This window comes from Orcinus orca, chromosome 1 (genome assembly GCF_937001465.1).
Source record: "Orcinus orca chromosome 1, mOrcOrc1.1, whole genome shotgun sequence".
NCBI classification, from domain to species: Eukaryota; Metazoa; Chordata; class Mammalia; order Artiodactyla; family Delphinidae; genus Orcinus; species Orcinus orca.
The window spans coordinates 50289513-50303870 of NC_064559.1; the positions used below are offsets into that span (position 1 = coordinate 50289513).

General features: G+C 44.1%; 1 protein-coding gene across 1 annotated transcript; it reads right to left on the bottom strand.

Moving 5' to 3' along the window:
- Nucleotides 1-387: 387 nt before the first annotated feature.
- LOC101287128 (major histocompatibility complex class I-related gene protein) lies at nucleotides 388-11725 on the bottom strand. Its single transcript, XM_012533000.2, is given in 7 exon segments — nucleotides 388-428; nucleotides 1645-1746; nucleotides 2356-2524; nucleotides 2526-2599; nucleotides 2602-2631; nucleotides 3188-3463; nucleotides 11671-11725. Coding segments are annotated over 7 exon segments (747 nt in total).
- Between the last annotated feature and the right edge of the window lie 2633 nt (nucleotides 11726-14358).

The window sequence follows — 14358 nt, forward strand, 5'->3', positions numbered from 1 at the left end:
GGAGGCTAGATGCTCAAGGCAAAGGCATTGGAGAAGACATTTCCGGCCCTGGATTGAAGTTTTCTCCCAGCCCTGAGATCCTCTACCCTACCCACAAACCATTGTTGACAAATGGGACGTAAAGAAGTGTTGTGCCATGACAGCAGCCACATTTAGAGGAAATGTAATGAAGGAGTCCATCCAAAGAGCCTGAGAGCTGACAGTCTGTTTGGAGCCGAAGAACAAATAACATTTTGTAGCTCCTATCTGTCTGCCATAAATAATCCTATAATGTCCATGTCTGTTGTGGGTGTGGTCAAGAGCTTTGAGCGCTGGACTTGAGTCCATATGGGACAGAGGAGACCATGGTTCCTAGAGGAAAGACAGCTGGAAAATAGCCATCTCCCATCAGTGATCTGGTGTAGGAAGGTAGACAACTCCATTTTGCTCTGAAAGGAAAAGTTTTTAGTCAGATATGTGCATTTTTCCTTACAGCTCAAAAATAAATTATGCAATGTTCAGCAAAGACTGAGAAGCTGGCGTTGACATTTTTAGTCTACTTGGTCAAGATTCTCTTAGTACTTGACAAACTTTAACTCAGATTCACAAACTCCGCAAGATAAAAAGCAGGAACTCACGGTGCGTATCATTCTTGAGAGAGGTGTGTCACTGTATAAAAAGAAAAAAAAAATTTTTTTTTGCTTCAGCAGCGATCACTTGCTGGATTGGGATTAGTGCTATACTTTCTAAAGAAAACATAATGGCCCATTAACTCTGAGTTAATTTTCTAGTAGAGGGTTGGTTTTACTTTGAACTAATAACATGCTTTGCATGGTATCACCTGAATCGAGTCTGTGGCTATGAAACAAAGCCAAATTCCTGGCCCACACTGGCTTCAAACCCATTATCCAGGACTCATCAATATTATGCTGTGATCAACTTGAGCACCTAGTGAGGCCAGAGGTGGGGAATGACCTTACAAAACTAGACTGTAAGCTCTCTAACAGGCATCATGTCTGTCTTCTGCATTGCTATATCCCAGCATTTAATACAGTGCTTAGAACAGAGTAGGCATTTAAGACATGTTTACTGAATGAATGAAATTTTTTCCCCAAGGTACTAAGAGCCTATATCTCTCCCATTTCTCCTTCCCCTTTTTCTTACCCTGAATTCCATTTTCCAAAGGTATGTCTTCCACGTTTCATGGGTTGAAAGATGAATTTAGAAGAAAAGTGACTTCCATATGATTGAAGCAGAATAATGTTTGTCAAAATGGGAAAACTTACTGAACTTTTGAAACCAAGGACAAAATTCCCTCAAAAGTTGATAGTAATTAATCATAACAATATCACTTGGAAAAAGACAAACCAATGTCACTGTATCTTCTCTGATCCAACTTCTAGGAGGACTGTCCCCCTGGACAGGAACTGTACTACTTTGTCAATGTCAGGCACCACCTATGGAACAGACCACTCTCCTTACAAGCATCATCCGTGGTGTGTGTTCCCTATATGGTGAGAGGGGTGTTCTAGGTCCTGTGATTGCAAAGTGAGGCCCAACCCATTTCTAAATGGAGCTTAGAGTGGCAGGTGCAGAAAATAAAACTCATTGGAGCTGTGGAGAGACAGTCTGTCAACTCCTAGGATCCTTCCACAGGCCTCTCACCTCAGGGCTTCCTTTGCCAGGCTACGACACCAACTCCAGACAGGACAATGGCGGGGACAATGAACCCAACAGCTTTCATCGCCAGAAGCATAGTTTCTGATTCTAAAAGCAAAGCAAATGAGGGCAAATCCACAAGTGCTCCTCCTCTTCTATGTTAACGTTTGGGAACTTTTGTACCTGCAATCATCAGGAAGCCCGACACTATTTTTCGTACTGTCACTTCTTACTTCACAGCTCCGTGGAGAATAGTCTAAAACAGAGGAACAGCAGCTCCCAAAGTATGGTCCGAATGCCCCAAGGGTCCTCAAGACCCAATCAAGGTGTCCATGAGATCTAATTCATGATCTCCCCCCCGCTTTTTTAAACCTCCATCTCTCACATGGGCACGGTGGAGTTTTCTAGAGGCCACATGATATGAAATGACATCATCACTCTGATAGCAAATGGAATATGTGCTTGTGTTTTCTAGTGTTTAATTTTTTTTAAATTTTTAGTTTGTAATACAGTGAATAGAAACAGATCTAACCTAAATAAACAAAAGCTCTTTGGGTTACTCAATAATTTTTTTAAGAGTATAAAGGAGGCTTGAGACCGAAAAGTGAGAGAACCTCTGATTGAACAGACCCATTCTAAAGCACGCAGTGATCCATGCTTCCTGCTCACCCCCTTTCCTCAGTCCCACTCCCCACACAGCCACAACCCCGTCTCTACGCTGGGAACCCTGAAGAACCACGTGGGCACCGCCATGCTCCACATGACAGGAGTAAAGGTCGCTGCTCTGAGGATCCAGCTCAACTGACACCCATGTCTGATAGGTCCCATCCCCACCGGGAGGAAGGTCTCCATAATCCATTTCTTGGACAATTTCTTCCCCATTTTTTTATCCAGATCGTGGACATTTCTGGGGGGTAAAAGCCGTGAGCTCTGCAGTAAAGAGTTGCAATCCCTGGAAAATTTCTTTGCGATTTACTCTGACCAGTGGGGGCTCTAGGAAGAAGAAGTTCAAGTTAAACAGAAGTATCTTATGTACTGAGTACACAGTATTAGAACTCAGCAACTGCATTTCCCAATTAATTTTCTTCTTTGCAGGAAACATCTAAAACCAAGAATGACCCAGAACCCTGGTTTGCCAACAACAACAAATTCTTTGTGCTAAAGCCAGTTTGAGGAGTTTTCTGTTACCTGCAACCATTAAAATTAAGATGGTTGGGGCTTATCTGGTGGTGCAGTGGTTAAGAATCCACCTGCCAGTGCAGGGGACACAGGTTCGAGCCCTGATCCAGGAAGATCCCACATGCAGTAGAGCAACTAAGCCCATGTGCCATAACTACTGAGCCTGCGCTCTAGAGCCCACAAGAACTGCTGACTGTCGTCAAAATGCCGATAAAAAGTAACTAGGGAAAGTTTTCATGGAGAGTTACAGACCATGATAGTAACAAAATGGATTTCAGAATAGGGTCGCTATAACTTAGATGAGAGGAAGTTACGTATAAAACCATGGGTTCTGAGGATATGAGGACAAGGTGTTCTCCCTCCTCTTTACCTGTCCTTTGTAGGGTACCTTTCCCATACTCCAGAAATCTCTTTAACCAGGCAATACATTCTTCTTCCAGCCAATTCTTTTGATATTGTAGCTCATGCTGACTGGCCTCCCATGCCCGCTTGGTGATGTGAGCCACATTGTCCATAGCTATCCAGGAGAGGGTATCTTTATTAAAGATAATGAAATCCTGTCCGTCGTATGCATATTGGAGAAACCCCGTGGTGTTTCCATCCTCCAGTAACTCACAGCCAATCATTCTCTGATAAGTGTGGAAACCCGGGAATACACATGCAGGCAGGAAGGGAGGGGTTGACATGGGGATGCGGAGGTGGGTGCCCAGGTGACGTGACAGGGTGCATGACTGGAAACATCTTCTACCCCAGAATACATCACTGTACAGGCCTGCCATGGCATCACTGAGTCGCCAGGAGTTTCCTGTGATGTAAGCCCATTTATCTACAGATATCTGCAGAGTACCTACTGCATACAAAAGGAGTATGATAATTCCCTCCTTGGGAGTTATCCTATATTGGGAACAACTAACGGATAAAGTTTTTAGTGCAGTGGAGAAGGGAGAGATATGTGGGAGCCAGAAATATCCTGGGATATCACCCCAGGGTTCAGAGCAGGCACCCCTGCCCCGTGGGCCCTCCCTGGAGGTTGTATCCTGCATGTCAGCTGCGGTGCTGGGCAAGATGGAGGCTGGTCTCCCCCAGGCCTGGGCAGAGCATAAGGGTCCCAGTGCCCCTCTGTACTGCGTTGACCTTTTATATCCCACCCCTTTCCCTTCCTGTGTGGGTAGGGAGGCAGCACAGTGGAAACCTCTGAGGTTGGACATAAGATAATCATAGAAGTCTTGGTTCTTATGAAGACAAGAGCCAGGGTAAAGCAGAAGCACAAATTCTATCCCCAGAATGACAGCTGCCATATTCTGCCTTCTATTCTCTTTGTCTTTGTTCACCTCCTACCCTCTTCTCAATCCTAAGGTACTTAAGAACTGGGACAGGACTTCCCTGGTGGTTCAGTGGTTAAGAATCCGCCTTCCAATGCAGGGGACACAGGTTCCATCCCTGGTTGGGGAACTAAGATCCCACATACCGCAGGGCAACTAAGCCTGCACACCACAACTACTGAGCCCGCGCACCACAACTAGAGAGAAGCCTGTGCGCCGCAACAAAAAGATCCCGCCCCACATGCCACAACTAAGACCCGATGCAGCCAAAAATAAATAAATAAATACAAAAAAAAAAAAAAGCTTTAAAAAAAAAAAGAACTGGGACTTACTTTCTTCCCTCTGTATTTCCTACAAGGCCTAGCATAGGGAGCCTAGCCCATGGTAGGTGCTTCGTAAATATTTGTGAATTAAATTGTTGGCAAGACACTTTATTTCTCTGCTTCAAAACAATTAAGTATGCTGGAATGAGTATGAATCTATTTAACTTGAACTTATACTTAATTTAAAAAAATTATTTTGGCCTCACCACACGGCTTGTGGGATCTTAGTTCCCCGACCAAGGATCCAACCTGGGGCCCCAGCAGTGAGAGCACCGAGTCCTAACCACTGGACCACCAGGGAATTCCCAGGAGCTTATACTTTAAAAAATACTTTTTGTAAAGGGAGCAGAGCTGAAATCTAATTTACATCCAGCCTGGAGTCTGCAAAAGGTGTAATATGGTTGAATCTGCAACCGATTTTGCAAACGGTTCTATTTCTCCACCTCTAGAAAGGTTTTGCAGATGTACAACTGTTTTAAGGTGGAGGCTAAAGGAAGAGCAAGTCAGGAACATTAGTTCTCACACTTTTTTAGTCTCCATCTGAGTAGTCAACAAACATGTGAGTACCGCCTCTGTGCCAGGCGCTGTTCCAGGCCCTGAGCACACCACAGACAAAACAGATAAAAATGTCTGCCCTTCTGGAGCCTACATCCTAACGGGAGGAGAGGAGGAAGGCAGGCAATATAAAATAAATACATATAACATGTTGTTTAAAAAGTGCAATGGATCTAGAGACTGTCATACAGAGTGAAGTAAGTCAGAAAGAGAAAGACAAATATTGTATATTAACGCATATACGTGGAACCTAGAAAAATAGCACAGATGAACTGGTTTGCAGGGCAGAAATAGAGACACAGATGTAGAGAACAAATGTATGGACACCAAGGGGGGAAAGCGGCGGCGGGGTGGTGGTGGTGGTGTGATGAATTGGGAGATTGGGATTGACATATATACACTGATGTGTATAAAATGGATAACTAATAAGAACCTGCTGTATAAAAAAATAAAATAAAATTCAAAAAAAATGTGCAATGGAGAAAAATTTGCAGAGGACTAAGCAATATAATTCTAAACATCAATACTTAGGGAAGACCGCTCTTAGAAGGAGACTTCTGAACAAGTACCTGCAGGGAGTGAGGGAGCCAGGCAGACATGTGGGGACCACAGTACAGGCAGGGGGGCCTGTACAAAGGCCCTGAGGAGAGGTCAAGCTGGCACACTCCAGCAGCAATAAGGCCTGCGGCTGGAGCTGAAGGGATGAGGGGCAAAGACATAGCTAGGAATGGCTTCCACAGTTACTGATAGCAAAAACCTCATAGAAATCAAATTCCAGGCAAAGAATGGGAGAGAGTAAGTAAGAAGGGATTTAAGAAGAGACTGTTATTGACGTGTAGAACTTCCCTTGGAATCTGTATTTCATTTTATGACATCTGGGGTCTACATGCCTAGTAGATGCCAACAAGCAAAAAAAAAAAAAAAAAAGTATTACCAACTTGGGGCATTACTGCTCAATGAATGGGAGGATTTATTCTAAATGAGTATCACTGACATTATCTCCATACATAATATTTACAATTCATGTAATTTCACTTTCTTATAAAAATGTAACTTCATAAAGATTTGCATTATCCAGAGTTTATAAGAGGTAAATAGAGAGGCGCATGGTCTGTTGCCAATACTAATGCCCTTTTCTCCAACCTCAATCTCAGTCTTATTCCTGGTTTTGGAGCAGTTTTTCTCCACTAGCCAGCCCTGACTTCAAAGGCTGCTCTGCCCCAAAAGGCTGGCCTCCATCTGCCGGTCATCTGCCCGTCCAGCCTCATGCAGCCGTGGCTCTGCTCCAGAACATCACAGCCCTCTCCCCTTCGTTTGCCATGGATACAATTACCCATCTGGTGCGTCCACAGGTATGAGTCACACTTGCTCCTCAGGTGGGCTTCCAAAATGCTACCTCAGCTGTGATGGGAAGTTGGTTGACAGATGTTGAGTCACAGAAAAAATAGGGGAAAGTCCATGGTACCCTTTCTCTCATGTCGCATTAGACCTTGTCATAAGTTATAGCCTATGGATATGTTGCCTGGATGATTCGATTTCTACAAGAACTGTGAAGGTTGTATCATTTGAAAAGACCTGTACTTGGCCATTTTTGATCTACCAAATGGCAATTTCATATGATTCAATCTAACCTTCTGATTCTTCTTGCTGCAATAATTATGAAATTAGGTTTCTCTCTCCCTTTCCATGAACATCAATCCACTCATTGAACCGAACTCTACAATTTTGAATTTGGTCTTCTGTCCAGGCCAGTCAAGTTGCTTCTCAAAGAGCGTTCGCTGCTCTGTCCCAATAGCCTGTGATAGGCATTGCTGAAAATCCTGAACAACACAACCGAACAGCAATTAGACCAAATGCAGTGGTGACTTTACATCCTATATTATGTTCCCTTTAACCTGTAGATTAACTAGTTGGACCGTTTTGACAAAAGGCTGTGAAACACTGGATTATAAAATAATTGATAAAGTGTTTTCAGGTATTCCTCCATGGGGGCAAACACATGGCAGCAGGCAGTTAAGTGCCACAAAAGAGGTACCAATGGGGTGTTCCAGCAGTAGGAGAGAGATCCTGCTCTCACACAAAGGGATCCACAAGGAGGAGGTAGAAAACCTGCTGTGAAGTTAGGCCTTCTGCGAGCCATGGAGGGCAGCAAAATCTGAATCATAACCCTCAGAACCGCACTTACTTCTTGAGCACATGCCGCCATGTGTTAGTTACCATGCTAAGCCTCTGGTAAGCATGAGTTACATTTATTCCTCACTGCAACCTTTTGAGTCTTAAAGGTCTTAAAATTCCCATTTTACAGGTGGACCATGGGTGCAGAGAGTTGAAGAAAATTGCCCAAGATCATCCTTAGAATCCATAAGTGGAGGACCCAGGAATTACACTCTGACCTCTCAGGCTAGAAGCCCCTTTGCCTTAGACTGCCCAGCTGATCCGAAGCAGAGGCACTTCCCCATCCCAGGCTGTTTCAGGGTTCTCACCCAGATCACCGTTGCTCTCTCCCGCCCCCTTGTGTCAAGGATGACTCACTGTCCTGGATTTCCCAGTCCCTGGGGACCCCGGCTCCAGACCTGCCTACAATTGGCTGTGGGTCCCAACTGAATATCCAGTTCGACAAAGTTCCAAATATCTGTTGACCCTCCCAAGTAGCCCGATGCCTTAATGCAGTCAAAATGATTATGATTCCTGGGAACTACTCTCTGGAATTTCAGGCATCGTGGGAATGAGGGGGAGAAGTGGAGGGTGATATTTTTAGTTAAGAGGGCCTTTGGACACTTCTCAAACTATGCAGTGATATAGGTAGTTCTATACGCATCAAGTACTGCCAGTCCCTCTCCTAACAACTCCTCTCACTACAGGAAGTCATCGAGGGCCCGGAAGTGCTGAATGTGACAGTTTGACTCTTTAGCTACTCTTTTGAGGCTACCCTTTGGAGGTTACCAATGTCTCTTTTAAGTTTTATCCTTTTCTGAACTTCCAGTAGGCACAGTCCTAGCTGCTAGGGATACGGCAATGAACACATCAAATCCCAGCCCTCTGAGCTCCTTTCTAGAAGGAAGGCCTGCAGTAGGTGAAGATATAATACAGGATCAGCTGCTGATAAGAGTTGTGAAGAGTAATAAAGCGGGGAAAGGAAATAAACACACACACACAAATAATAATAAAGTAAAAGGGAGAGGTAGAGTGTGAAGAGGGCTGACCTTTTAGGTAGAGGGACCAGGAAAGGCCTTCCGAGCAGGTGGCATCTGAGCAGAGATGTGAATGAAGTGAGGAAGTGAGTCATAGGAGAAGAACCTTTCAGACGGAACAACAAGCCGGAGTCCTCAAGGAAGTTGCCTGTTCCATGTATTTGAGGAATAGCAAGGAGATCACTGTGGGCCATGTAGAGCTCTGGAGAATGAATGAATGTACCCTGGTGGGTTTTTTTTCCCCAGTACTCTCTGTATACAATGATGACCATATGTTCTCCTATTTCCCAGAAGAATTACATTTTTATGAATTTTATTCTTTTTAAATGATTCATTGACGTTGTAACAAAATGTGATTTGGTACTTATACTCTTGAAGGGTTTTCCATAATAAATATAAATTTGGCTGTCAGAAAGAATGTCCTCTGTCATCTGTCTCAATTTGGGTTTCAAGTGTTTAAAGAGCCACTTGTTTGATCTTTAACCTAGGCCCCTTCCTTCGAGTCCTTGGCAATCCTTCTGGGGTAACAGGATGACTGAGGTCAATGCGTTTTAGTGAGAATAGACAAATATTGCGACTAGTCAGAAGAAAATCTACAAATTAGTTGCATTTCTCAGATTTAGATAGATTCAATGTCAACCAAGAAGGCCTTAAGGGAGTAAAACAGTATCTTGGAGAAATTTCTACTGCATGTGCCTTGGCAACAGCTCCATGGAAACAGATTGAAGTCTAATAATGTCTATAGCAAATGCCCATATTTTCTCATGTTAACTCTTGGAACTCAAGGTCATTTCTAGGCGGATAATTTGCAAATCTGTCTTCTAATGCTAGCCCAGTTGACAGTTCAGGGGACTTATCCATCATTACTCCTTGTCTGTGAAGGACTTCATCATTCATGAAGCAGATTGATATAGCAGATTGAAATATCCATAGAGTTATGAGTAATATCAAGAGACTGACCTTGGCTTTTTCAGGATGAAACACACAAACCACATATGCCTCTGCAAGAGAGATCCCACGCATGCCCCCGCCCTGATGACACCCACCCACGTCACCAGCTCACCGTCTCCCACAGGCTGAAATGAAGAACAGGAGGAGCTGTAAAGCATGAAACACCTTTCTTTTTCGTACAAATTCTGCAACTAGAATAAACCACAGTTGTGAATTTAGTCATTATTGCTGACCAAGTTCTCTATGGCACACGGCCAGATCACTTCAATTTCTTAGGGACGTCACCTTGGAACATAAATTCCAGGAGGCATTTATTAGGTGCCTATTGGTCACTAGGAAGTACGAGGAAAATAAAGAAGAGAAAAATGAGAAGATCTCTCTTCCTGCCTTTGAGGAGAGGCTTGAAGGAAAGATTTTGGTAAATAGAAAGTTATAGAGCTGTGAGCAGGAGCTATGGAAGTACAAAGGAAAGCACAGTCTACTGCAGGCCATGGAGTCAATGAAATCAACACACTGGAAGTGATGTTGGAGAGATCTTGCCATTGAGCTGTGAACCCCATACACTCTGGTATCTCCTCCCTGCGTTTCCATGCCTAGAAGCTCCTACTCAGGGCTAGCATTAGGCCCAAATATCAAGTAGACCAAGACCTTTTTCATAACCCTGTTTCCCTTCCCTGTCAGCATCCCTCAATGCTCAGAACACTCAGTCAGGATCATGGCAGGTAACAACCTTCATTCCAGATGAGTCACATGAAGAAACGTTAATGAAGGGACTTCACGCAGAGGTATGAGCAAAGTTACAGGAACAGATGAGGGATAATAGGGCACCCATAAGCTAACAACTATAGGAAGCCATTACCACCCTTAGGGCTGTAGAGACTGGAGGAGCGAATAGTGCTCCTGAGGCCTCATGGGAGCTAGAACCATGAAGAAAGGGCTGTTCAGAGAAAACTGTATTGCAGAGGGACACAGCTACTGCCAGAAACATTAAACAAAGTGGGGAAAGAGGAAGAAGGAAATACCCCAACCTCTCTTTCCTCTGTGACTGCTCTCCTTTCAGCATCTCCCATTGGGTGAACCCGAACAGAAATCAGCCTGCAAGAGAGACTGGGTGATGCCTTCTGTAGCAGTCAGCCTCCCAGGGCACAAGACAGGCCAGAGAAGGATGGAGTGGAAGGAGTCAAAAGGAGAATAGCCAGCACAAAGCGACCTTCCCTGCCCTTTATATATGACTGGTTCTATTTCTCATTCCACCTATTATCGAAGTGCCAAGCGTCCACATCCAGAGGTGCTGTGATATTGTGGAAAAGCCCCGGACTGTAGGCTAAAAGACCTGCATGTACTTCAGACTCTGCTCGTTATGTGAGCTGAGTCCACCTCTCTAGGCCTGGGTCTCCTCATCTGGAAATGGGAATATTTTCTTAGCCTGCCACAAGGGTCAGTTAGACCATTACATGAAAGATTATGTTTAGGGGATACTGTGGTCATATTATTAGAGAGTTCTTTGAGGATTAAATACAGGTAATATATAGGCTTTTTACATTCTAGAAATATCACTCCTTTCCTCTTTTTATCCTCTGTCTCTTACCCTCACCCTCAATCTTTCCCATTTCTGACTTGAACGGTAGGACTTTTTCTGGATTAAGTTTCTATAGAAGCAGGACCTTTGTCTGTCTTGTTCATGGTCATGTCCCCAAAAGTGCTGTCACACAGTAGGTCATCAACCAACATTTGTATAATTAACACACAGATGATTTGAAAGAGCTCCTTCCTGTCATGCTCGTGAATCACTGCCTATGGTGGTGGCCCAGACTGAGATGGAAACATTGCCCGGCAGCCATCTGGGAGTGCTGGCCCCTCGCTGGGAAAGCAGTTGCTTAGGGCAGAGAAGCCTGGTGCTTCCAGCCCACAGGTCTTTTGGTGTATTGCAGGCAACAGAAAGCAACTGCTTCCCCAGTAACATAGGCTCCCTAAACAATGAAAAACTCCTTCTACTCAGTTGATGTCTCTTACACCTAGTAAACAAGTCCAGAACCATGGTTTTATCTTTCTGGGATCTTGTGTTACAGGTTGGGATTGTGGTGAAGAGGAAAAACAAGTAAACCTGAACAATGGATCTGCTCAACTGTTTAATGGCCCTGAAACTCTGACCACATCCTCATGAGACTTACCAAGCTAGTAGAGAGGAAAAACAAAAGTAAAAGAAAAGACATGAACAGAAAAGAAAGGGAGCAATGCTCAGAAGGGAAGTAGGAAGTGAGGAAGTTACCCAGAGGGTCTTTCCGGAATGGCTTCCAACCCCTCAGAAGGCAGGTGACATCAAAATCCTACACACGTGAACTGGAAAACTGTACAGCTAGTCCAACCCTCTGACAAGTCCTGGGTTTAATAAACACAATTTTCTGCCCCTGGCTTCTTAATCATCTCACCAGAAGTTTTAGGAAGACAAGCTCTTTCCCTGAGGCTGCCTCGGCTGAGGAGTTCAGAGCAAAGAGAACTTGGGGTGCTCACGAGCATCACTGTGCATCACTGCTAATGCAATGATGAGAGGTAACAGGAGCACCATCAGCCCCTCTAGAATCCTTCTCTTTCCGATTCTTTTAACCAAAACACTGACAGATCCCTGCTGATCTTTCAAGAACCTATACTCTACCAGCTCTTGAGTGATTCAGCAACTGAGTGACACTCAGCGTTCTCTCCCAGTAAAAACAGGGGAAATAGTTAGTGGCATCAGATGCTAGGTAGAATAGAGAGAGAGAGGGAAAACAAAAGCACTGCCTGCTTTCGGCAGTGGCCTTTAAACCTTTGTTGGTCTCAGACACTGCTTGCTTTTTGCTGTTCCTGTCTTGACCCTGTTCCCAACTTTCGAATATTTATGGAACACAATTATGGGAAAGACACAAGGAACACAAAGAGTAATCATATCTGGTCCCCCAGGAGGCTCAAAATAAAAAGAAGTCTTTGCTTATTCCCTGGAGCTTAGAGTTCTCCCAAGGTCCATGAGAAAGAGTCTCACAGAGTTCCCAGGACTTGCCCTGGCTTCCTATAATGCTTCAGTCCTTATGTCTGATATAATATGTATCATGTAGACTGTCCTGACATTTTTAGCTTAGGCCTATCTTCCCTGCTGCTCTAGCACCCAGCCCAATAGCTCAAAAAAATGCTCGTTGAATAAAGGAGAGGTAGAAAAAAGCCTAAAAGAAGATTCTGAGGGGCAGCTAGCTTGGCTTACTTGATTAGCAAACCTCAGCGCCAAGCCACGGCTGCATTGTCATCACGAGAGCACGGAGGAGTTGGGAAACAGAAGCTTAAGCTTGTTCAGGGAGTTGGAGGACAGGCCCAGACAAGAAAGAGGAAGTAGGGGTAAGTGGGAGAGATGAGTGGAGGCAAGGCCACCAGGCAGGCTGGCTTCAGCTCCGGCTCAGGGACCGGGGCTCGCATCCCGGCTACTGAACCTTGCGCAGAATCCCAAATTGTGCTGAGGCTCAGTTTCCTCAACTTTAGAAACAAATCCTGGCATATATTTCACAAGGCTTGTTGAAGAATTAGATGAGGCTCTGTTTACAATGTACCAGATAGGTAGGAGAACATACTAGTTTCCTTCTGCAGCAGGCTGAATAATGCCCCCATCCTCACCCCAAAGATCTCCACATCCTAATCTCCAGAACGTGTGAATATCTTACCTTACGTGGCAAAAGGGACTTAGCAGATAAGATTAAATTAAAAATCATGAGATGCGGAGATTATCCAGGCTTATCTGGTGGGTCCAATCACAAGGATCTTATAAGAGGGAGGCAAACAGTGTCTAGAACTGGAAACAGAAGGAACAGATTCTCCACTAGAGCCTCCAGAAGAAATGCAACCCTGCCATCACTTTATTTATTTATTTATTTATTTTAACATCTTTATTGGAGTATAATTGCTTTACAGTGGTGTGTTAGTTTCTGCTTTATAACAAATTGAATCAGCTATACGTATACATATATCCCCATATCCCCTCCCTCTTACGTCTCCCTCCCACCCTGCCTATCCCACCTCTCTAGGTGGTCACAAAGCACCGAGCTGATCTCCCTGTGCTATCCTGCCATCACGTTAATTTTAGCCCATGAGACCCACTTTTGGACTTCTGACCCCCAGAATTATAAGAGAATAAATTTATGATGTTTTAGGGCACTTAGTTTGTAGTAATTTTGTTATAGCAGCAACAGGAAACTATACATCTTCCATTTCCCAAAAGAAAAAAAGAAGACAATAATGAAATTAATATTTGACACCTTCTCAGCATCTCCTAGCACCTTCTCTTCTCAGATCTTTGTATTTCTTTCTTCCTTTCTTTCCTCTTTCACTTCTTTGTTCTTCCCTTAACTCTTGTGCCACTCCCAGAGACCCCAATAGTCCCAGAGATCTCTCACTAGCACTGGAGTTCCATGGCAGTGTATTTATTTGTTCCTTTGAATTTCTGTTCGTATCTTGTTCCAAAACTGCATACTGTACTGCAGTCTGCAGCATTTACATTAAAAAGTGGGCATGATGACCACACTTTTTAAAGTCATATTATCTTAAGTGCAAATTAGCAAAATCCATCCAGAAGGGAATTCCCTGGCAGTCCAGTGGTTAGGACTCAGCCCTTTCACTCCTGAGGCCCCGGTTCAATCCCTGGTTTGGGAAGTATGATCTCACAAGCTGGGCTGAGTGGCCAAAAATAAATAAATAAAATAATAATAATAATAAATAAGAAACAAACAAACAAAATCCAGAAAACTTCAAAATACACCAAAAACTCAGAGTACTAAGATAAAAATCACTCCTCAGAGAAAGCCACTGTTAACATTTTAGTATGTGTCTTTTCAGTGCTTTTGCTATGACTATATATGTACGTATACAAACACACTTTGGGAGGTTCATTTTACCAAAACAAGGTTTCACATCCTAACATTATTTGGTAATTTATTTTTCACTTAACAATTTCCCAATACCAACGTGCAATTTTTTTTTTTTTTTTTTTTTTTTTTGGTACGCGGGCCTCTCACTGTTGGGGCCTCTCCCGTTGCAGAGCACAGGCTCCGGACGCGCAGGCTCAGCGGCCATGGCTCACGGGCCCAGCCGCTCCGCGGCACGTGGGATCTTCCCGGACCGGGGCACGAACCCGTGTCCCCTGCATCGGCAGGCGGACTCTCAACAACTGCGCCACCAGGGAAG